At 38.4% G+C, this 23585-nt stretch overlaps 1 protein-coding gene across 1 annotated transcript in view; it reads left to right on the top strand.

Annotated features, from left to right (window-relative positions):
* The window catches only part of znrf1 (zinc and ring finger 1, E3 ubiquitin protein ligase), a 69309-nt gene extending 47089 nt beyond the window's left edge, over nucleotides 1-22220 (top strand). The window contains exons 3-5 of the mRNA XM_015401389.1: nucleotides 15453-15558; nucleotides 18626-18717; nucleotides 20559-22220. Coding sequence (XP_015256875.1) covers nucleotides 15453-15558; nucleotides 18626-18683 — 164 coding nt within the window. The 3' untranslated portion in view covers nucleotides 18684-18717; nucleotides 20559-22220. The remainder of the gene's footprint in view (nucleotides 1-15452; nucleotides 15559-18625; nucleotides 18718-20558) is intronic.
* Nucleotides 22221-23585: the final 1365 nt, after the last annotated feature.

Below are 23585 nucleotides of genomic sequence, written 5' to 3'. Positions count from 1 at the left end.
CCCAATATTTGAATGTTTCACAGAGCTTTGTTCAGTCTATCACTAGAAGATGGAACGATTATGGCACAATTTCAGACAAAGTCATCCGTTTTAGCCTAAAATCAGGACCAAGACAGTATTAGAGAAAAATAACCATGGTCCGTTTGGAGCAGCTGCAGAGATCCACAGCTTAGGTGAGATAATCTATCAGCAGGAGAACGTTTAGCTGTGCTCGCTGGGTTTTATCGACGGGTTCAAATATTGGAATTGCTGTTTGGAAGTCTAGACCTAAATCCAGCAGGGAATTTATAATAGATCCCATAAATGATTGCCTTCCTGCTGTAAATGCTACAGTAATATTTTACTTGCTGGATGTGCAAAGCTGAGAGAGACTTATCCCAGAAGACTTGAAGCTATAGAGTTAAACTTTGTTCCTGTAAGTCTTTAGTCTAGCTGATGTCAGCAGGATTAAACACATACAGTATATCAGGCTTTTAAATTAGCCCTTTTTTTATTTGAATGTATATCCTGTTCCTTCCACTTCACATTTATGTACTGCTTACACACTCAGTCCTAATGCTACAATTTGTTGTTGTACACTGACAGAAGTTTTTAAGAAGGTCTAAGGAAATTAGGGAAGAATTGCATATGATAAAATAAGATTAGTTTTTTTTTTTATTGTGCTGCAAAACAAGAGATAGGAATAGTTATCTTCAGTAATGTAAAGATCATCGGTGGAAATCCTCCGAGAAGTAAAATATTGTCTCGTAGTGAAGAAAACAAATTCTGCTCTTATTTCTGTACTTCTGTAACCTGACTCTTCCAGATGGATTTGCTCCGCATATCCATCTGGAAACCTTCCGTTGAAGTAATTTTGGGAAGGGGCGAAAATACTGGTTAGCTGATTGGCCTATGTTGGCGATAGACGGGCCAAATAAACCAATCAGATCAACAAAGCATATGACGTACTAACAGAGCGACGACGAAGAGGAGCCAATTGATAGATCAAACTCTTGCTGAAACCAGTCGGGAGAAGAGCAAAAACATCTTTTCCTCTGAGAAAAGCCTCCAGAGCAGTGTTTTGCTCTTCTTTCAGTGAAGAAATACTCTGTAATTCCCATAAAACTTGCTCGATAGCCACGCTAACGCTAGTTTCATCGGCTGAAGCCGCCATGTTCTTTAGACTGAACGGTCGCGCTTCTCGTTGCGTCACACCTAAACCCGCCTCAAAGCCAACGCTGATTGGACGTTCGTTTGGTGAACGGCTCCAAATTTTCTTTAACGGAGAGTCTCCAGACTGATCTGTGAGTGAAACCTTGAAAGCTCGCGAGATCAGGATGGTCTCACGAGGCTACTACTTCTGCACATCACTGGTGATAATCCAAACTTCAGGTATGATCCACTTATGTGCTGATATACTGGAAAAAAATAATTAATAATAATGAAACATGACAGCATCTTAAGGCTCAATTTCTAAGATGATTAATTAATTTCATTTCTGGTAACTCCTTCAATGTAACCTCTTAAAGGTATGTTGGAGGATGTTCTTTTTCCGGGTGGATCATCTAAATAGGTGGTCCTCGTAATTGTCAATCATTCTGGTGATATATTTACGTAAGGCCGTCCTACGTGCTCGTTCCCATTTTTAATTACCGGTGGTGAGTGTGACAGTGGAAAAATTGCAAATCTCCTTTTTGAAATTAAGCTTGTATGAGCGTTGCAAAAAGCAACTTTTAAACAGAGCGTGCACGAGGAGAAAGGGGCTCGTGTATGTACGCACTTAATAGGCGTTGCCTCTCGGGAGCAGGTACAGGGTTGTGCATGTGCTTTTTTTTTTATAGTGGAGAGGGCGGGTTTTTTCAGAAATTGGCGAAAATGCTCCAGTATACCTTTAATTTGATTTATTTAGTAGACCCTAGCCTAATTGAACTCAACTTAAACTCAATCAACTCAAAACATTTCAATTTATTTTTAATGTGCCAATTCACAACATAAGTAATCTTAAGGCATTTTACAAGAATAATTTAATCAGTCCTACTACAGATTTGTTAAAAGTTTTCTATCTTGAACCAGCTGATTGCCTCTAGTCATTAAATTTGCAGGATTTGCTCCTCCTGGATCAGCATGTGGTGAAAGTATATGGTTGCTTTCAATGTGTTTTTGACTCTACAGCAATATATATTACACATATATATGTATATATATACATATATATATATACATATATATATATATATATATATATATATATTTTATTAAATACATTTGTAATTGATATCTGCACAAACAGAGGGACCAATAGTCTACACAGAAATAAGATTTTTTTGTCTCTGGTGAGCCAGGTTCTTCTAACCAGAGTTAAAAAAAATAAATAAATAAATAAAAAATCGCATTTAAATGTTCAAAATTCTGGATAAGTTCAACACGTGGACTTCCTGTACTCTATAGGTTTATTCAATCCATTTATAACACAGTATAAAAAAACATGAAAAATAGATAAGAGGAGCATTTTGTTGGAGTTTCCATCAGAATTTTAAAAAATCAGCAGATCAAGAATTTAAATTAGCATCTTTAAACTGTTAAGGGGGCTTTGTTTAACCATCAATAACTTCAAAGGTTGATGCTCAGCTCCATCTCACCCCTGTTTAACACTCAGAATGAGGGCGCTGACCATGTCAGGATATTTTATATATCTGTATTGATCTTCTGTGTGTTGCTCCTATAGCTCTTCCTTCCCTGTTTCTGCACCAACCCGCTTGGCTCTTCCTGTTATCAATGATTTCACTGATTTTGTGTTATGTCTGCTAGTTACTCCTTATTGTGTTTATTTCTTTATACCATTAACACCTGATTATGTTCTGGGCCAATTTGTTGGACTTATAAATGATGCCATATGTGGCAACATTGTTGGTTCATGATTAAATTGATCTCAGCAGTCAGATGCCTGTTAGCTCATAGATCCATCATAATGAGCTAAAATACCTTCAAAAAGTTAAAGCATTCAACTACCTAAAGATTGGGCTGTTGAGCATCATCTGTAGACCAAAACAAGATGTGTGACTGGCTATAGAGTATAAAGAATACGTATGTTTAATAAATGGAAAGAAATAAAAAAAAAATCCAAACAGAAATTAAACTTTATAAACCTACTTATTAAAATAAGGTTTTAAGAATAACTTTTTTCAAATACCCATTTTTTTTCATATTTTCCTTTTATTTATTTTTCTGTTTATTTTGAAAGATTTTTTTTTTCTTTTTTCTGATTGAGTTTTACAAATTGCATTGTTTTCAAATTGTGTTTTTACGGATCTAATTCACTTCTTAGGGCACGCCTACAGAAATCAAGACCCATTTCTATTGGTCTGCATGGACGTAAGCAAGAGCATTTTATTGGTTAAGAGAGAGTTTGTGTTGTAGATAATTACCAGAAAATGTGATCTGGAAAGCAGAAAAGGAAAGAATCCAGTCTGTAAAACTCTTATCTGAATATGATAAATCAAAAGTAATTGAAAATATATAATCCCAAAAATTAAAGAAAAATAGAGTTAACATAATTAAATTAAATGTATATATGAAAAAACATGTTGGGAGAAAATGAAATATAATAAACAGTTAGGTTATTTTCAAAACATTTTTTTATAGAGAACATTTTCAGTGTTTCACTTCTGGTTTGATATTACGTGATAGAAGTTCGTTTTACAAAAACGTGTTATTTTCTTGCAACAGTAATGGAACAAAATTCACTCCATAGGCCTGTTGCACAGCTTGTACTTTAAAAACTGTATTTTGATGAAGAAGTTAATTTAATTTCTGGATTGTTTCAAATTTATATTCACAAACAATAATTTCACCAAATGACATCACAGGTGATCCCTCTCTAGCTCCAGTCCAGCTGCCACCCAAGTCCTGAAATCTTTCCCCTACTTTTCTCACCCGTCACTTCGTATGCGCATATTTGCAAAAGATAAATGCAACAAACTTTTCACCTTTCGGAAGTACATGTCTCATGAAGAAGCTAGTAACTCCTAACAAATAATGCTGTAAACAAGAGAGCTTCATATTGGCAAATGACTGTTTTCAACTGAGTGTTTTGATCCAGCTAAGCCCTGAGTGGCAGCTGTTCACCTGGAGATAAATGCACAGATAGCGACCCAGCTTATAAACAAGAGACTGGAAAACGACACATTCTCTTGAAAAAATATATTTAGTTCTTCAAATCACTTTTTTTGCTCTTTCTTTTGAAATGATTAAATTAATGCATAATGCTTCTTTAAATCATTTTTTATTGTCCCAGAGAAAAGGGGCAAATAACGCTTACTCAATGGAAAAACTCGACATCAGCATCATCGAACTTAAGAATGTTACATAACCCCAATGAAGTAATATTTTTACTCAGATGTTTGGATACTGTTAATAAAGCAGATCAGGATGTGGATCGTCCCTCAGCTCCTGTGTTTTTTTGGTTCTGGTCTCTTTCATAGTCCTCTTGATAATTCTCCACAGGTCTTCTATGAGTTGCAGGTCAGGCAGTTTTACTGTTCAATCAGTCGCAGAGCCATAACATGGTCATTACCACAGATATTAGTACTTTTGGCAGTGTGGGTTTGTGCAGTACCAACTCCTGCATCAGCATCTCCATAAAAATTGTCAGCAGAGGGAAGCAGAAGGAGATCTTAAATGTTCCACTCGATGGTCTTAGTTATTAATGCAATAAAACTTGGTGAACCAAAACAAGCAGAGTACTTCAGGACCGTGGAAGGAGATGAAGCCTGCAGGAGGGAAATCACATTTGAGTTTTGAAAGGGGGGGAAACCCAACAGGTAAATTTCAGAGAGTACCCCCCCCCCCCTTACAGTATGCTGAGAAGATACACCCTGTTTGTTGTAGAGGGAGTATTGTCCATGTTATAAGTATGTTTAAAATAGAAAATATATTATTTAGTAGACTTTACTTAATTTCTCTTTTTTCATGGTTATTTTTATTGGATATATTACTATTTCAGTTTTTTTTTTATTTTTATTTTTTACCATTTTTGGGTAAATTCTATTAGCTATACGCAAATGTCTTTTCCCTTAAGGTTTGATGTAATATTTTGGTGCATTTATATGGTTTGTGGTATAGATAACTTCAGGATTTAGATCCTCATGTTTTACTTAATGATTATAAGGAAAACAAAAGAACTAATGCAAGATCCAGATAGAGGAATCTCCATAAACACACAAAGCAGCTGCAGACTTACTGCCTCCCAGCCTCCTGTTTATATCAGCAAACATGCCGGTGTGTTAGTTATGATCTGCCTCTGCTGGTTGCTTGGAAACACGGGTCCCAAACGTCTGTCTATTGCCCCTCAGCAGCTCATCGATTGACAGGTCTTTGACTCGCAGCTGTGGAAAAGGACGTCTGCTGGAGTCACCTTGTGAAAGTCTCTGCCTCATCTTGTGTTTCTGATCCTAATGATAACTAAATCATGTGATGTAGTATGAGGCTGGGGGGCAGAGAGGCGGTTTTACAGCTCTACAAATAGCTGCCAGTGTGGCCCACAAGGCCAGCGCAGTAAAATATAATGTAGGTTTGAAGCCTGCAGCCAAATCCGAGCTGAAGATTGAGTGACACGGGCAGAGAGAGGAGAGTGAAACAGTCTTAAGGTTGATGGGATCTAGAATGATGGAGTGCTCTGATGCCTGATAAGGGACAGGAGGAGAGAGGGTAAAAGGAGAAACGCTCCCATTATTCCTCTCCTTTTTTCTGCATCTCTTCTCTTTCCTGTCGCTCTTTATTTCCAGCCAATTACACTTTGCCATTTCTCCCTCTGGTCGGCGAGTCCGTCCGTCTGTCTGCTCCTGCCGTCCAATTTTCCTCCTAATGTCTTTGTTCGTCTTTATCTACCTTCTTCTCTGTTCTCTGAGGTTTTTGAAACCCACTGAATAGAACCTGCTTATCTTGTTTTCCAGCATGTTTGGGGATTTTATTGCCAATCACCTGCTCTATGGTGTATCACACATTCACATATTTCAGGTCTTTCTGAGAGATGATTTCTCAGTCTTTTCCACTTTTTAGATAAATATTCCAATTACTTTACTTTTTCAACATATTTACACATAAATCACTTGAAATTGAAGATTTATTTTACTCCCAGAAATCATAGTGAAAAAAAAAGTGTAAAATATACTGTAGGCTGTTTTTATTATCTGTTGGGAAATATTATTTCCTATTTGAATTTCAGAGCGCGATCTATATGCTTCAGGCTCTTATTGAAAAAAGAAGTTATTTCAGTCTATTTGATAACTTCACACTATAAAATATGCCCTCCCCTCTCTTTTTTAGCCTTCTATTTTTATTATAATGGTTCCGACTATATGAAAACCTTTTGGCTGAAATGTTAATACTCTTAATAATACTTTAGGCAAGGCTAACTAGACAAAAACTAATTTCTGCAACTCAGACTATAGCCTATAGACAAACAGCACGATCTCTCTTCTTTGGCAGATCATTAACAGGCCATTACCACCGCTAATCAGAAAGTGAGACATGAAAATGCTCTCCTTGCCATTTGCTAAATGCCACAACAGTAAATTGGTACGATAAATTATTTTATGTTTCAGAAAATATGGGACCAAAGCAAGTTCATCAAAAGGGGCTACAACACAGAAGAGCCATTAGTTTGTTTGTAGTCCCAACTTTTTCCTTACCTGCCTTTATTCTTCAACTGAAATGTACTGTTTTGCTTTTTTATGTTCTTTTGTGCTTTGTATTGTCTGATTAGTGAAATATGAGATACCAATAAACCCACTTAATATAAAATACTCTGTAGAGCACCGCACACAAAGGCAGTGCAAGAATCTCCAGCAATGGCAATATGTGTTAGCTCAGCACAAGACAGAACAAGGTTGTGATTTTACCTGATATGATGATTTTATACACACTCAGTGGCCAATACCTTAGGCCACTCCCACAAGTCTCTGTCGCCTAGAGTTAGAATTGTCACACTGAAAGGGAGGTTAATTTTTTTCATTATTGTTGATTTTGAGTTTGAAGTGGATTTTTTTAAAAGTCATATCAAGTTTCTATATAAAATAAATGACTTTTAATGCACATGCTTGCTTCCAGCAAAGACCACCCTGATGGTTTCCCCTGCAAGCAAGTTGAACAATTTCTGCTATATCTTATTGACATTGCTCTAAAATGGATCAAAGAAGCTGCTGTTGAACTATGCTTAAAACTGATATCCTGTGTCAGGATGCAGGAAAAGCCAAAAGGTATGATGATCAAAGGCGTTGGTAGTTTCACCCCAGGCAATGCAGACAAATCTAAACTTTCTGCTGATCAAAGCGTCTGCAGGAATTGTTTCCGGTGACTGCCTCGTTGCAAGACATATCACAGAAGCCAGCTCACCACCTACAGCGCAGTGGTTAAATCAAGAAGAAGAAGCTGGAAGCTATGCCTCACAAGAGTATTCATAAAGTAATAAACAACCCTTTTTTTTATATTTTACAATTTTAAAACCACAATCTTGAGTGATATTATAAGAGTGTAATGTGCAATCCCAATAACAATGCAAGTGCTTTGTAGAACTGTTTTCATTATAGGTAAAAGGCTGCTAGCTGTTGACCGTGTGTCTCTTTCCCTCAATCTAAATACAACAAATCTGCAAAGACACCAGGATGCTTCCTATCATCCATCATTTAGTGTAGGAACCACCTAGCATCCTTAGTCACTGCTGGGAGCAATGCAGTTTCCCAAAATCCTTTGACAGATCTTACCAGCACAGCCAACCTCAGGGAAGTTGATGCGAAATACATTATTTTGGAACATGTACTGAGTTTGACACATTTATCTCATTTTATAAGTTCATATGTTCCCTACACTTGTGTAACTTTTGCTTTTTTGTAGTTCCCACAAAGTGAACAAATGTGGGATAAGTGAGGTGCTTATGAGGGACAATGTGGGAAAGACGCAGATGTTTCAGTTGTGAGTTTCTTTTGTATATTCGGGACGAACCTGCACAAATCCAGACATCTAGTCAGATGAGATGGAAAGTGTCTATGAGCATCAGTTTGAAAGTCTTGCAACACATTTCCAGTGTCTGGTCTTTGGTCGGGGCCATTCTAAAACATGAATGTGCATTGTTGAAAACCAACAACTGAAGTAGAGACTTCTCATTGCAACTATTGCAATGCATTATATGTATGGAGTGTTCAAGGTGCTATGCATTGTTAGTTTTTGTCTATTCATAACGTTTTGCATGTAGGCAAAATACTTACATTTTAGTTTCATCTGAGCAATGTCTACACATTTGCTATTTCCCCACCTTACTTATCACATAGTAAGTATAGACACAGCACCTATTGACAGATCACTATAAGCTGTGACTCTATGAACTCCTCCAGTAGACATATTTGAAGTGTCGCATCAGAAGAGCTTGATGAAAACAGAAAAATTTGATCAACTTCCTAAATTTCATAAAGGTAGCTTGAGGTGATTTTCTCTCTTCGAAAAAGCTTAAATGCGCTAAAGAGGAGACGGAAGTACCTTTGTCCAATAAGTTCTGAGTTAGCATATATTTACCGTGCGCTGGACTGGAGTTGTGACAGGCAGCCCGGGCCACAGGCGGCTACGCTCTACCCCTTATAATCATTCGGCTAATTGCATTTCGAGAGCCAGATCATCGTTGGTAGCAGCACTAGACATCTTCCAGACATGTGAGTAAAACTAGCAGCAGTTCAGCGGACAGGATGAATGAACGGTAGCCGGCGCGCGCAGATGATGTCATACACACACTATAAATATAAAAACAGTGATTCGCCTACATGTTATGAATGCTGGCGTACCATAAAAGAACACATTATGATCAGTTTAGTTTGTGCCTTCAAGTCGTTGCCCATAGGAAGACGTTACTTGGTTTACAAAACCGAATATCTTTGCCATTCAAATCCAGTTTTAAACGCCTTGCAGGGAGCCTAAAGCCCACTTCTCTGATTAAGCCGTAAAAAAAAAAAAAAATAAAAAAATAACAAATGGTCAGTTCAGGTGTTTTATAAAACATGTGAATCAAGAAATTGTCTTTAAACCAAACTCAATGATTGTTGTACTCTACTTGAAAAAAAACTTTAGATTTCAAAATGGAAAAATTGTCTTTTTTTTTTTTTTTTTTTTAAATTCAATGTATAACACCGATGCATAAAAACATCATTTTTTTCAGCGTTAAATTCTATTTAAAGTAACAGATTATAATTAAAAATGTCCCCAGACCTTTACTGGTTGATGATTATCTTTATTCGGACCCCACTGATTTTTTTGGTTACCCCTCTACTACAGTATGGTATGTGTAATTTAATTATCTAACATTTTAATCATATTTTACAGGCTCTTTACTAACACCATATTTTATATATAAATAGAAGGTTAAACCTGGACCAATGGATGCCATGATTGTCCTAAAACCCAAACCAGGTGCTACTACAGGTAATGTAGTTAGGTATGTTGTAACATATTTAATAGAATAACTACAGTGGGTTGTAAAAATAAAATACTGATGATTTTTTGATACAGTTTATATTACTGTTTCTAAAGATCCATCTAGATTCCTTTTAAAATCTTATTTCATTTCACTCCTACTAGCTCAGATTACATGCTATATATGTGCTGTCTGTCTTGAAATAAATAATGGGTCCTTCTGTTCTGAATAGTGACACTTAAGCCTGGTACACTGGTACCAAATTCAGACCAAATGTAATCTTTATGGCCTATGGGGTAGAACATCTAATTCTGGACTGAGATTAGCAATCCTGATAACCAAACAAGCTTGACACAATTCCCAGCAAAGCTCATTTAACTGCAAATATGTACCATAGCCATTTGATCTTAATGGGCTCCATGCACAATCCCACTACTGAACTGAAGGCAGCATCCTCTTTGCTGTCTTTCTCTTCTGAATGAAATGATTAATATAGATATGCCTGACATCGCAACCATGGCAACAATGGCCAGACCATCCTTTAGAGACATTAATCAGTTCAACCAGTAGAGAGACAGAAACAAAGAAGCCGCTTTAGATTTAGGAAGGTGTGGAGTTGTACTTAGAGCACATTGTCATCTACAGTATTTAATCCAGTTATGGATTAAAAAAATATATCCATACACAGATAACTTCTCTGGAATTATAAATTTTTATTTTTAGTGCTTTTATTGTCACAGGCCTACTGATATATGACTCTAACCCACAAATTGATATGCTGAGTTCCCTGGTGTAGAATCGTATGACCTCATCAAAAGGGGAACAAACCAAACTCGCTGCTGGCCGTTAACTCCTTGATTTGTTTTTGGAGCCTTGATATTTCCCCCCTAACTCTTTGTCTCCATTGAGGGAGATATGGAGCTCAGCCGGCTCAGTGCTGGCGCAGTAGTCGTGATAGTGACTCATGGGGCAACAGTGGCGTTGGATGTAGGAGTTTGCCCTGAAATCGAAGGGTTGATGCCCCGACTCCGACTTTCAGTGTTGTTGTGTCCTTGGGCAAGACACTTCACCTGCATTGTCTACTGATGGTGGTCAGAGGGCCCGGTGGCGCTAGTGTAAGGCAGCCCCGCTTCTGTCAGTGAGCCCCAGGGCAGCTGTGGCTACACTGTAGCTTGCCACCGTGAGTGAATGAATGTTGTGTAAAGCGCTTTGCTCAAGTCTTCTGACTTGAATAAAGGTGCTATATAAGTACATGCCATTTACCATAGTGACAGGGCAATGGGTCACCTTTTGCAGGGTTGGTCTCCATCTCTGTTGGAACCAGGGTTTGGTGGAAGCTCTGTTCTTTCCCTTACACCAAGTCAAGGGCTGGACTATCATGGTTTTGAAATGAAAAAACAAGGGAACAGCTTTGGGTCTGAAGGGGGAAACTCAATCAGATCAGCCACCACAAAATGATGCAAACACACTGGGGAAGAATTTGTGACGATAAAATGTTGTCTTGTGTATCTTCAATTCCTTTGGAAAAGTGTGGAAGCTCATGTAAGAATTGCACTTCAATGATGCTATGCAGAATAGCACACAACTGTGGTGATCAGACCTTGTTGAAAATCAAAAAAAAATTCTCCTTTTTATTTAAATATTCTTTATTTAGGACAGAAAAGGTAAATGAAAAGTGGGAGATACTGGCACGTAAATAACGAAACATTTACAGGAGGTATGGGGTGGCTAGCGGCTGGTTAGCTCAAGTGGAAAGTCACCCACCCTGAAAACTGGGTTCGTATCCCGGTTGGGAGGAATGAGTTGCTAGTGTGGGTCCTTAGACAACACCTGTCACACTAATGCCTGCTTTGGGGAGTGGTGGCCTAGTGGTTAGGACTTTGTGCTTGAGGTTTGAGTTCAAGTCCCACTCCCACAGAGTGCCATACAATGGCAGCCCACTGCATCCCCAAGGGGATGGGTTAAATGCAGGGAGTTAATTCCATTGCTCCGTTACTTGTGACAGTGTAACGACAATACAAAAGAACTAGGAAGCACAGCGGGCGCTGTCAGTGGCTACTGGATGTTTACAATCATACTGAATTCCATCACTTTTTGCGTGGACATCAGCCATTGCAACAAATTCATTAAAACCACAAATCTGTGGTCCACACTAGCTTGCTAACTCTACGTATTTTTTACTACAGCCAAGCATAATGTAATGTACATTACACTTTGCATGGCCTCATTATTTTGCTCCAGTGGGTAGACCCACGTCAGCATTTTTTTCCTTTTGACGATAAAATTAGCTCAAAACTGCATCACATAAGGATGAAATCATAGCCAGTGTTAACCTGGGGGGGTTATTCTCTTCCATCTTCAGATCACTGAACAGAGATCTTTGAGATGTTTAAGCCTGGAATACTGCTTTTTATCCTAATTGATTCAAACCTTTTCCAGAACTTTCTCCTTGCCCTGTCTGCAGTTTTCCTTGGTCTTTTTAAAGCTAAGTCTTCTTAACAGAAAGCTGGATTTATTCCGATTTTAGTTAGGGTGGGTGAGTTCATATTCATGCCACGCTTTTCAGGTTTTTAATTGTAAAAAAACAACATGAAAAATCTGTATCCTGTTTGTTTTTCCTTGACTTGTTTAACCATGAAAAATCCACAAACGACTCAGTGAAATCTAAGGTTAGAATGTGAGGAATTACGAAGAGGTTCTTGCAACATACTGTGTATACGATAGGAAACAATGCAGCTAGGACATTTAGATGACTTACAAAATAAATCTAAACATATTAATTTAAAAGGTTTGTCTGCACTAACTACAAAAGTAACTAGTAGGGTCTTATTTAGTATTTTTTGGCAAATACCTGCTGTGCAGCTGGTTTCAGCAGGCTGGTTAGGTTCATACGTAGATGGCACAAAATCTATGTGTAATGACCACTCGGTCTTATCTGGGCCTCGGGTTTCAGTAATGATATTTTTAATGTGTGCAGCTAAATATAACCCCTTGAGTGCTTGCATGAAGAGTGTGTGTATGTTGGGGGTTTATGTCCTCCTGCAACTCTGACCACTGAAGGACAAAAACAGACAGTAAAAGAAGGAATTCAGTGCTGTGATTAAAGCAAAGGAGGAACTCCTGTAAGTCATTATTGATGTGAAGTTGCTTGATATGAAACGTCTGCTGGCAGGGAGAGGAGACAGCTGAAAGTCAAGAGGGAGGCATGTAGGTGAGGAGATAACTAATGGCTTAGAGACCCAGAAAAGGGGCTCTAAGATCCTGTTTCACCTGATTCCGCTCACATGAAACGGACGGTGGATCAAGTTTATTTAACCGTTTAACGCCAAGTACATCCTTCTTCATTCGCTTTGTTTCCTATCTCATCAGTAATGAAACAGTTATAAAGATGTGTATGTTTTCATATGAAAGAGATGATCTTAGGAATCTATAAGGATTTTAGAATAAAATTGTCTTTAAAAACCTAATAAAAGCCTGTTGTACCCTGCCCCTCTCAATGAGTGCTTTACAAGGGTACCATTCCTTTCTGTGACCCTTAATTTGAAGTAGCTATGGAAAATTTATGCTTGTCCCGATTTAAAATGAGTAAAACTTTTCTCTGATTTGCTCCTCATGATTAGAAGCTGGCATTTAAAAAGAAGGGATCCCCTGAATATTTGGGTGTGAAGGCTTGTTTCATTGTTAAACCAGTTTAGACTTTCCTTTCCTTGTGCGGCACGTTTAGTTTTCAGCATAGCTGACTTCCAGAGAAATGGGTTTGAAAACAGCTTCCAACTTCTTCTTTCACAAGACTCATAAAAAACAGAGCTGAGAATCTTTATTTTCCTAGAATCAGAATCAGAAATACTGTAACAAAAGTAATCTCCCTCTGGGATTATTAAAGTATTTCTGATTCTGATTCTAAGGAGCAAGTTGGGATTGCAGAATTTGAGCAGATGTGAGGGAAAGGTGGTGCAAATGGTGCATTTTGGTAAAGTGGTGATACATGGCTTAATTTCTAGTTCTGGCATTTCTTTTTTATTGGGTTTACTGTTACTTTGTGCAGCTTTTATTCTGGAGGGTCCTTCAAACATGCTCCACCTCACTTGTCCTTTAATTAGTTGTATCTGTGTGTTGATAAATGTTCTTGAACTATTCATGTCTTCTTTATTGTTGTTTTACCTTCATTAATGCTCATTTCTGTCGTATGTATTCTAATTCTCTTTTAATCTTTCTCATAAATAAATTACACTTTGTACTATGAATGGCAACCCAAATACCACCAATGGTATTTGAACCACAGCTTTAGAACCACATCAAGGGGAGTCAGTTAAGGTTGCTGGGCCATCTGGTCCGAATGTCCCAATCCAAAGGGAATGAACTCCTCTCTCCGGAGGTATTCCAGGTATGTCCCAGTGGGAGGAGGCAAGAAGGTTTCTCCCTTGGCCTGGGTCATTTAGGGCTTTCCCTATGGTGGCTGGAAGAGATGTCAGGGGGAGGAGGAAGTCTGGGTATCTCTGCTGAGTCTGCTAACCACTAACATGTAGAAGATGAGGAGGTAGATTTTTAGAGCCATGGATGTATATTGCTGCTTTAACTGGCCAGTGACTGCAAAGTTTTTGTTTTTTCATTGAATGATGGAAATTTCAATGCTTTTTTAGGTCATGTGTTTTATTTTTTGTTGAGTAAAGAGGCCTAGAGTCAGATAAGTAGTGTAACATCACAGACAAAGAGGAACTAACAAAAGCAGAGCATAAACAGACATATGGTAAATCCCCAAACACTGGAAGTACAAGTTAACCTTCCCTGCAAGCTGAATTCCTTTAGTATTTGTACATTTACTACCACCCCACCCTGTACCGCTCCAGCTTAAACCATTCGAGTCCAATGCAAAACAAGGTGGCCAGTCATGTTGCTGTAGGATGGTTTAAGGCAGGATATTTAGCTGTGATGAAAGCAAGAGCTGCTGAGACCACAGCAGAACCAGAACAAACACAGCAGTGCAGACAGACCTGCTGCTATAACATAAGTTTTTTTTAAACTCCATAATAATTGAATAATAATAATAAATGTTGGGCCGCTGACTAGACCGGACCTCAGCAGAGAGCCATGAGCCACCAGTCTTCAGCCAGAGGAGGGGGGCTGGGGACCAGTAAGGCAGGCGGGGGGAAGCATGGGGCCGCCAATGTCCAGGCTATCGTCACTGAGTCGGGTTTGGTCGCTCAGTCACCTGCTGGCTCCCCGCCCCCGTCCGCAGGGGTTCCCGAACCAGCCACAGAGCTGGCGGCTCGGTTCAAGTGCCGTGTGTGTTTTGAATTTTGGTGCCGGTTGTGTTTCAAATTTTTTTTTTGCATTTGGGTAATGCAAAAAAAAAAACAAAAAATGCATTGATATCCAAGTTTAGAGCATTAAAGTATATATGGTTTTGCAGTGTTTAGGTTACATAAGGGCACATAACTGTTAGAAAACCTGCTGGAAACCCACAAATATTCTATCTTTGATGACACTAACCATCCCAAAATTATACATGTCATTTTCCCTCTGATTATCATTTCTAAACCTTTTTTTAAAAACCATGCATCACTGTCCTTTTAGCTCATGTGCAACTTTCTTCTCCCTATTATAGTTTATAATTGTAACAATACAAAATTATAAGAATATTCCCAAGGATAAAACATATATATTGAGAATCCCCAGTTGTAATTGTGAGTTCTTTCACCTGCAAAATGCATGATGTGAGCCTCCATAGCTGCTGGTCTTTACTTAGCTGAGTAAAAGTGTTCTGAAATAAATCGCCAAATTATAACAAATGAAACTGTTCCAAAGCTCATATTGAATTGCTCCTTTGTTGAGTTTTTATTTTCATTATTTATGGCTGGAAGCAGAAAATGCCAACCGTATGATGGGTGTGATGCACAGAGCTGCTCTCCCTGCTGCTCTTCTGCTGCGTTTGATATGATGGCTGACATTATCAGTGTTTGTGGTGGGATGCTAATTCTTTTTCCGCTCAGTGTCCGCCTGTTTGTGTCTGCCACCTTAGATGATGTGTTGGCGAGGGATGCCGGCGAGTGTGTGATCTGTCTAGAGGAGCTGCAGCAAGGGGACACCATAGCCAGACTGCCGTGCCTCTGCATCTACCACAAAAGGTGACTGACGCACACACACATACACACAAATGGATTTGAATCATTGCCTCTTATATAAATTTGCACTTCTTCTAATTAAATCCACTCACTGCGCTCTGTAAAGGTTTGAAGACGGATTGCATTGCTGTACTTTGATGCAAACATTATTCAATCATATTTTAAAGATAAAGGGCGACCCACAAAGCATTTCTGTTCACTATCAAATGAGATGAAGAGTGTAAGAGGATTAAAAAAGTTCAATAAAAAGCAGAGTTGGTGCTGAGGGTCAAAGTGCTAAAATGTAATGTTATGAAATGTGGCTTGATGAATATTTATCGTCACGACTAATATAAAATGGAACTTCATTAATTAGATAAATAATTAATGAAGTCCTCATGGTTTAAATGCTCAATAGTTCATGGAAACTAAATATAAATATTATCATTCATTCAAGTTTTAACACATTAAATTCCAAAGCTTTAGTTAACTTATTTTTACTTTATTTTCTAAAACTATTTTGTCGTTTAGCGTTACAGTTAAAAGTCAGCTGGGCTAGAACTACCATAGACCAGGTCAGCGCCTCCCTACAGGGGATCAGGTGTCATTGCAGGGGGTTGCTTTAAAAATAAACTGAATAAAGTTGTTATATAAATAAAATAAACATGTAAAAACTGAACTTTAAAGTTTGTAGATTTTTTTATTTTGAAGATTATAGTTTACTTAATTCAAATATGTAATTTGCTGCAGCTGACTTCTCTTTATTTAGCTGCTGAACAGGTTTGAGAGTAATTAGTTATTATTTTAAATGAAAAGGCACCCAGCAACATTTAACCATTGGACCAGCTGATTGGTCAAGGTTTGAAATGGTATGATCAGCTTTAGCAAATGAAATATAAAAATGTTTAGAAAATGTCCAAGTTAGGAGGGGGTGGGAGCATCATGTGTGCCTTTAACATATTAATTAATTCAAGTTTGAATTTCTTATATACACATTGAATCTTTTTTTGCTGATAAAGTTAAAAGCAGGAAAGAGGATTCTGTGGTGGAAGATATGTCCAACGGCTTTTTGCATATTTTTTAGTAGTGCGCATGTGTCAGTGCCCCCTCCTTCGTAAAAGTTCTCAACGCTGGAAACACCTCCGCCTGTAATTTTGTATTTCATCTTGAGAGGCAACAAAGTGCCAGGATTCACCTATTCAGCAGGAAATCTACATAAGTAGATTTGTTGGAGTGTTTTTGTTGCTGCAGGTTTCATAATTTAAGAAAATCCAGAACTTACAACAGAATTAAAAGTAATTTATCTTTCCAGCAGAAGTTTTGCGACCATGCATCCGTTAATGTCCATAATTCCCTAAATGTTGATGCATTTTTATACAAACTACAAATTCACTAAGTTGTCAACTTTTTCTACATTTGCAACGACTAATAAAGTTGAAAGGCCTTAGCAGTGTGTTTACTGTATGGAAAGTTAATGGAAACACATTAGTGAGGTCAGACACTGATGCTGGACAAGAAGGCCTGGCTCTCCTCTAATTCATGAATATGTTCAATCAGGACTGTGCAGATCAGCCAGGTACTTCCACTCTAATTACTCCCAGTCCTTCCTTTTGGTCACAGAATGGTGAATCTGAAGCATTCAGAGACACTTTACTGGAACCCCTGATTGGTTCACATCATAAACATCTCTGCGCAAATGTAGAACGCTTTCAAGCGAGTGTCGTTCACCTGCTGCCACCAAACCCAGACTGGTCCAGTAGATTAACACAAAGACAACCCATTCCATAGAAAGGTCTCCGTCTCTCTCAGGTCCCATGGCCCTTGACCTATAAAGCTAAAGCATCTGAAGCTTTGCATTCTACTTGGCAAGTGAAAGGCTTGCATGCAGCTGCCTGGTCATGGATAACAGTCCCCTGAAGCTCGCTATGCCCTGTTCTTGCATACAGATCTATTCTGAAGACAACATGACTGTGCAGAAACCTGCCGACCTCTGCACAGTTTCCCCCTCAGCGTCCACTGAACCCTCTCTATGATTTTACATGGCCTGCATGGTTCTCTGGTGCCTCCATTTAGTGATAATGCCACTAACACCGTGACTGGGTAAAGTGTAGGTGTGGGGAGGTTGCAGGGCTGGATCTACGATTTTTTCTTAAAATAATTGCTTTTTTTTCTTGATTTGAGAAGGTAAGTGAGACTTTTTGCAAATGGAACAAGCATTTCAAGTGCATATCATCTAATTATTTTTACTTTAAGAGTAAAAATACTAATTCCATTGGCAAATCATTGTGTTTACCTACTCAAATTAAGGGTAAATATATTTAATTTAAGAATTTTTTTTTTTTTTTTTCAGATTGTTTTTGCAGTGTAATGCTCAGGTGGCAGCCTGTTCTTTTCTATCTCTTTTCCTTTTAATGTTCTGTAACTCTAGATTTAAGGTGTTTGGTTGAAAATAGATCAGCTTTCAGATTCAGGTGGGTACACCTAGCCTGCCTGACTTATACCAGGCGGAGGTCAGTCTGAACGGTGATTGGTCTGGCATAAACAGACCAGAGATTGAGGTCCAACATCTAGAAACAAAGGTGTTGATGGCAGCAGCACAGCTGATATTTCTCTCCAGGATGGAGTCACAGCCAAACAGGAACAGACCAGATGAAGCTACTATGAGAAAAAGCAGAGAGAGCAGAACGTTAGAGATTGAGCTAACTAAGAATAGAGATAGAATGAAGCAGACAGTGATTTTCTGAACAGTTAAGAGAGCAACATTTTATTTATGCTCCCACCTTTTGTTATCTCCTGAATGTGCTGTTGATGTCCTTAAAATTTCAACATCTGGCTGCCATAAGAGATTTTCGTTTGAAAAGGTGTTTTTAAATTACATCTGTGATTTTTCTGATCCGTTATATGTTGTTTCCACTGACTGTTAGCTGACTGTTAGCTGACTGTTAGCTGCTCCTTTCTAGACTAATATGCCAAATACACATCATAACTTATTCTGGGTGGTGAAGCTAGTGAACCTGAGTTAGATGTGTTATTTTCTTTTTCTCTATCTGATCAAACTACGCCACACCTGTGTGTCTTTGTGCTTCTGCAGCTGTATAGACTCGTGGTTTGAGATCAATCGGTCCTGCCCTGAACACCCCTCTGACTGACTGACCACCCGGCCCACTCTGAGTTCTCCTCAAGGTGAGAATAACTGCATCATCACGCTCCTCCATGAAGGTGGCTGATTATTTCAGTTCAGTTTACTTACAGTTAATTTATACAGAATCAGTTTTCAGCAAATATTGTATAAAGGCTCTTTTCAAGCTTCACAGGTCAACTTAAATCCAGAAATATATGAGTAAGTCAATCCTAGACAGTCCAAAAGCAGGCGGTTTGATAATCTGATTCTCAGAGCTTTTTGTTTTATGTCGGCAGTTTTGTTTGACTAATCTCAATGCCGGTCCACGACTGACTGATTAAATAAAAGGAAAATATTTCAGTTTCACCGTATTTAGAAAAGATCCCTGTCCGCCACGTAGCTCAGAGGAATATGACGGGAAGGTTTCAGCACAAACAGCAGGAATGTATAGAATCTAACATCAAATGACCAATATATTTTATAGACATGCACCGATTTGTTTGCTTGTGATCAAATGTAACCAATTTTTTAATTAATTTGCTCCGGTAATCGATGGACTGCTCATATACTGACTAATCTGATTTTATTTCCTTCTCATTAACTACATCAAAAACTAAAAGCAGCAGTGAATTCATTTACCAACAGACCGTATGTACTATGATGCTTCTATTTTAGTTCTTATGAATCCTATAATAGTTACGAACATACTGTATGTCTTTATAGATATGTCTGAATAATCTTAGATGTTCTTCATTTTCTGCTAAAATATACTGGTTGCAAAATGAACTCCTCAGTATTTTTTTAAATGAATAAGTCAAAGTCCCTGATAAACCCTGAATAAGTCTGTCTGTAATCCCCAGAAAAGATGCACCTTCTTAGTTATATAAAGTAATATATGATGCGTGGTTTGTTATTTTTATCATAGGTTCACTTCAACTATGAGACAAAAAAATAAATTGCATTTTCAAAGGTTTTATCGGTTGAAGAATAATTATTTGGTCATTAGGTTTCTTATAGTTTCATTTCTGGACTGCATTGTTTTTAATTTTCTTTTTTTTTTGTAACAATAATGGAACGAAATTCACTCCATAGAAAAGCTACTTGAAGAACAAGCTCCAGATCTGCAGACATTTTGCTCGTTTGTTGGTAACCACATACTTAATTTCCACGAATAAAAGACCTAAACAGTGATATCATTGTCTCATAGTTGAAGTTTACCTATGATAACACATTAGACATCTCTCCTCTCTGAGCAGGAAAACTTGCACAATCATCCATCCATTTTCTTTACACACTTAGTCCCAAGTGGGGTCACAAAGGGTGCTGATGCTTATCTCCAGCTTTCAACGGGCAAGGGGCGGGGTACACCCTGGACAGGTTGCTAGTCCATTGCCAGGCAACATAGAGACATGTGCATGCTCATGCAAACTCTGCACAGAGTTTGCATGTTCCAGGAATCAAACCCAGAACCTTTTTGCTGCAAGGCAGCGTGCTACCCACTGCTCCACTGAGCAGCCCTTGCACAATCAGGGTTGCTAAATCCTTTTTTTTGTTCTCCGTATGTTTCCAGGAACTTCTCCAGATTGCTTGACAGCAGCCAATTCTGCCAAATTTGGCACAGATCAACATGGGCTTAGATGTTTTTTTTTTTCCTTAGTTAAATGACATTACATTTTAAAAAGTGCATTTTTCTGTTTATTCAGGTAAACAACAAATTGTTTAGGATTTAAATGTCATGAGAAAGAAAACCAGACAAAATCTGCTTTTGATCTAAAACGATTTGAAGGTTAAATGGTTTAAAGCTTTTGACTCAATGATGATGCCAAATCAGTTTCCAATTGCAGAGTAATACCGTGTTCTGTCTCTGTCCTGTCTGTCTCCTTTCTGTTTGGGGGACATTTAGGTTCCTGCCATGGACATCTGGACACAGATGCTACCAAATCTGATGAAACAATCAAAGCGATCACCACATACCCGCCGTGACGGAATCCATAGTCCCATCAGATGTAAACTGAACCAAAAAGAAAAGTCTGGCTGTCCAACCATCCCACATTAAAGGGCATCTGTTGAGCTTTTCATTCTGAAACCTGAGGGTAACACTGCATACATCACAGACCCCTTCTGCCTCCCCCCCAGATACGTCTCCAAATCGCGCATGGCCACCTGTGGAGATGCTCGGGTCTTAACCGGGCCGCCATCTCTGCTCTGGATCCAGGCATGTCTGTAACTTGTGTCCGGTCCTCCGATGGCCTTAACTGGGTGGGGGAGAGGAAGCAGAGCAGGGTGGGGTGGAAGAGGAACTACCACAGGATGAAGCAGAGGCAGAGAACTGCAAACAGACTTGTACATTATTCAGTGGGCCTCTCATCTCTCACAAACAGGACTCCAGCTTGGTGGTGATCTCTCATAAAAGCCTGCCTCACAGTGTGCTCCTCTCGCATAGTCCCTGCAGTTCTGCATTCCTTCCTCACCACATTAACTACATCAGAAAAATGCTTTTCAGATCCGGACTGTGCGCCCCTGAGCAGGACGAGAGGAAATGATCTGTCAGCTTGTCCTGTGCGTTCGCTTAGCTCGGTCTGTTTGGGTGTGGAGAGGAGCGATCTGAGCATGCTCAGTGCTGACTGGGACGGAGGGAGGAAGGAGCAGGAAGCAATGCAGCTTATGCCCTTAAAGTGTGTTTGGGATGCTCCAGTGTCCGGCTTCACCTGGATGTGTGAGGATGGCGTGTCTGCGTGTGCTTGGATTAATGACAGCTTACTGAAACTGTATGTGTGTGTGAAAGGTGGTGGCAGAGGGCTGACTGGGACAGTCTTGTGTGTGTCTCTGTAATGAAATGTTTACAGTCTAGATGTTTGTGTGTGACTGGCAGTCCTCCCTTTACTTTGCTAATGTTTACAGCTGCAGAAAAGCAACATGACATATTGTACATTTCACTTGTGAAATCTCTCTCCGTTTCCTCCATCAGATCTGTCTGATTTTTCATGGAGAAATGAGTCATTTCTTAAAGAGAGACTGTAGAGGGAGAGCGAGTGTGAGACTGTGTCCGTCCAATATATGGAGGGATTGCTGAGTGGAACGAGCCAGAGGACCCAAACAGCCACACAGGTTTCTGAGCAGCTTTTCCCTTTCAAGTCCCAAAAAGGAAATTTATTGATATTTTTGATGTATTATATTTGATATTTTGTTTTATATTTCGAATTTTGATTCAAAAAACATCAAACGATATTACATTAGGCAGACATGAAGAAAGATTTTAATTATAGAAATATTTAAGTCTCTGCTGAAGAGAATTGTTCACAGAGTGAGGTGTTCAAGCATATGATTGGAAAATTTAGTGGAAGGAAAAAATTCTTATTTTCTTATTTACATTTTAAGGTCTTTTTTTGTGTGACATAAATCATAACCATCAATATAAACAACAAACATAAACACTGTCGTCAATTAACTTTTCTCATTTGCATGCGTTGCAGATGATGCTTCAGATGTAAAACCAACTGGAATAAACTTTACTATTACTCATTTTAAATAAGTAATTTAACGTCTGGCTGCATACTTAATGAACAACTGATTCCCTTTAAAGTCATATAAATTATTTATGACAGTGAAGGAATATCGTTAAACTCAATTAGATCAAAGTGACTGTAAAAAAAAGAGAAAATAAAAAACTATCCAAAACCGATCTAGGAAGCTTTATTATTGCATGAAGTCATATAATTATTATTATTCAATCACAAGAATTCTTGTTTAACTGAAGTCTGTGTCTGAAACTGGGACTGATCAGTAAAACAACTGAGGAAAATGTCAAGAAGGTTTCATTAAAGGTCAACATTAAAGTCAGAATATTCACGTAAAAAACAGTTTGACTCCAATTCACGGACCTTCAGCATCACACTTGATAGTGATAATAACGCTGATATAGAGCATTTCTTCAAGGTTTTTCAAAGAGACACTGCTGTGTTTCTGAAAGATTAAATTTGAGTTTTCCTCATCATAAGATCCAGTTGCTGTCAGCTCATGACTTTCTCTATTTTAACGCCTTTTCTCAAATCTTTGATTGCATTTTTGTAATAAGAAATTTTACTAGTATTATCCAAATGAGCTTAACGCAGATAAAAAAAAAAAGGTTGTTGTTCGGAACAGAAAGTCCAGAGACAACTAAGTTTTTAAAAACTTCTATGGGTTGGGCACAAAATATCTGAATTTTAAATGACAAATAGTAAAAACGACGTATCTAAATACCTCTCTGAACAACAGATGAAAGTAGAAAGTCACTCCAGAGAAAAACAGCAACATCAAAAAAATCACTTTTTCATAAAACTTTGAAATAATTGAACAAAAACGCCAAAACATCTATTATTCTATTAAATAATACAAAATAGATTTATTTTTTCATTCTTAAGTTTAGACATTCTTCAGGAATTTTCAGATTCAGTGACCAAAAAAACCTCGATAAATCTTTAAAGAACAACTTGTGGCTGCTTTGATCCTCTCTTCCATCCTCTGTTCATGAGTTGTTGTTTTTCCGCTCGTAATTCCTCCATGACTGTTTGTGCATGTGTGTTTGCTAATAACAGGGGGCTCTTCGGCCTCTGCTCCAGCCCCCCCGCTCTCACATTGTGTGTCTGCTGGAAACAGATCTGTTTTGTCTGCGACTGGAGACACGAGGCACTAACACCCTGGAAAAAGACTGTCGTTCCACTGTGGAGCCACTGAACGGGGCTTATTTATTCATTTGTTCATATTTAACAATATTTGTTTGATATACCAATCATGTGAGGTGTAACTCACGTCTCAGAAAGCCAAGAGCTGATGTGTGAAGACTACTACGAAAACAACGTACAAACAAACTGCATTTACAAAGCTACTGTAAACAAATGGTGGAATAAATTGTGCTAGATGACAAGAGTATTTTCTGCTTTTTTATTTT

The sequence above is a fragment of the Cyprinodon variegatus genome, unplaced genomic scaffold, assembly GCF_000732505.1.
Source record: "Cyprinodon variegatus isolate N-32 unplaced genomic scaffold, C_variegatus-1.0 Scaffold1215, whole genome shotgun sequence".
NCBI classification, from domain to species: Eukaryota; Metazoa; Chordata; class Actinopteri; order Cyprinodontiformes; family Cyprinodontidae; genus Cyprinodon; species Cyprinodon variegatus.
The sequence above is the reverse complement of the archived record's forward strand: the minus strand, read 5'-3'. Positions and strand labels throughout refer to the sequence as shown.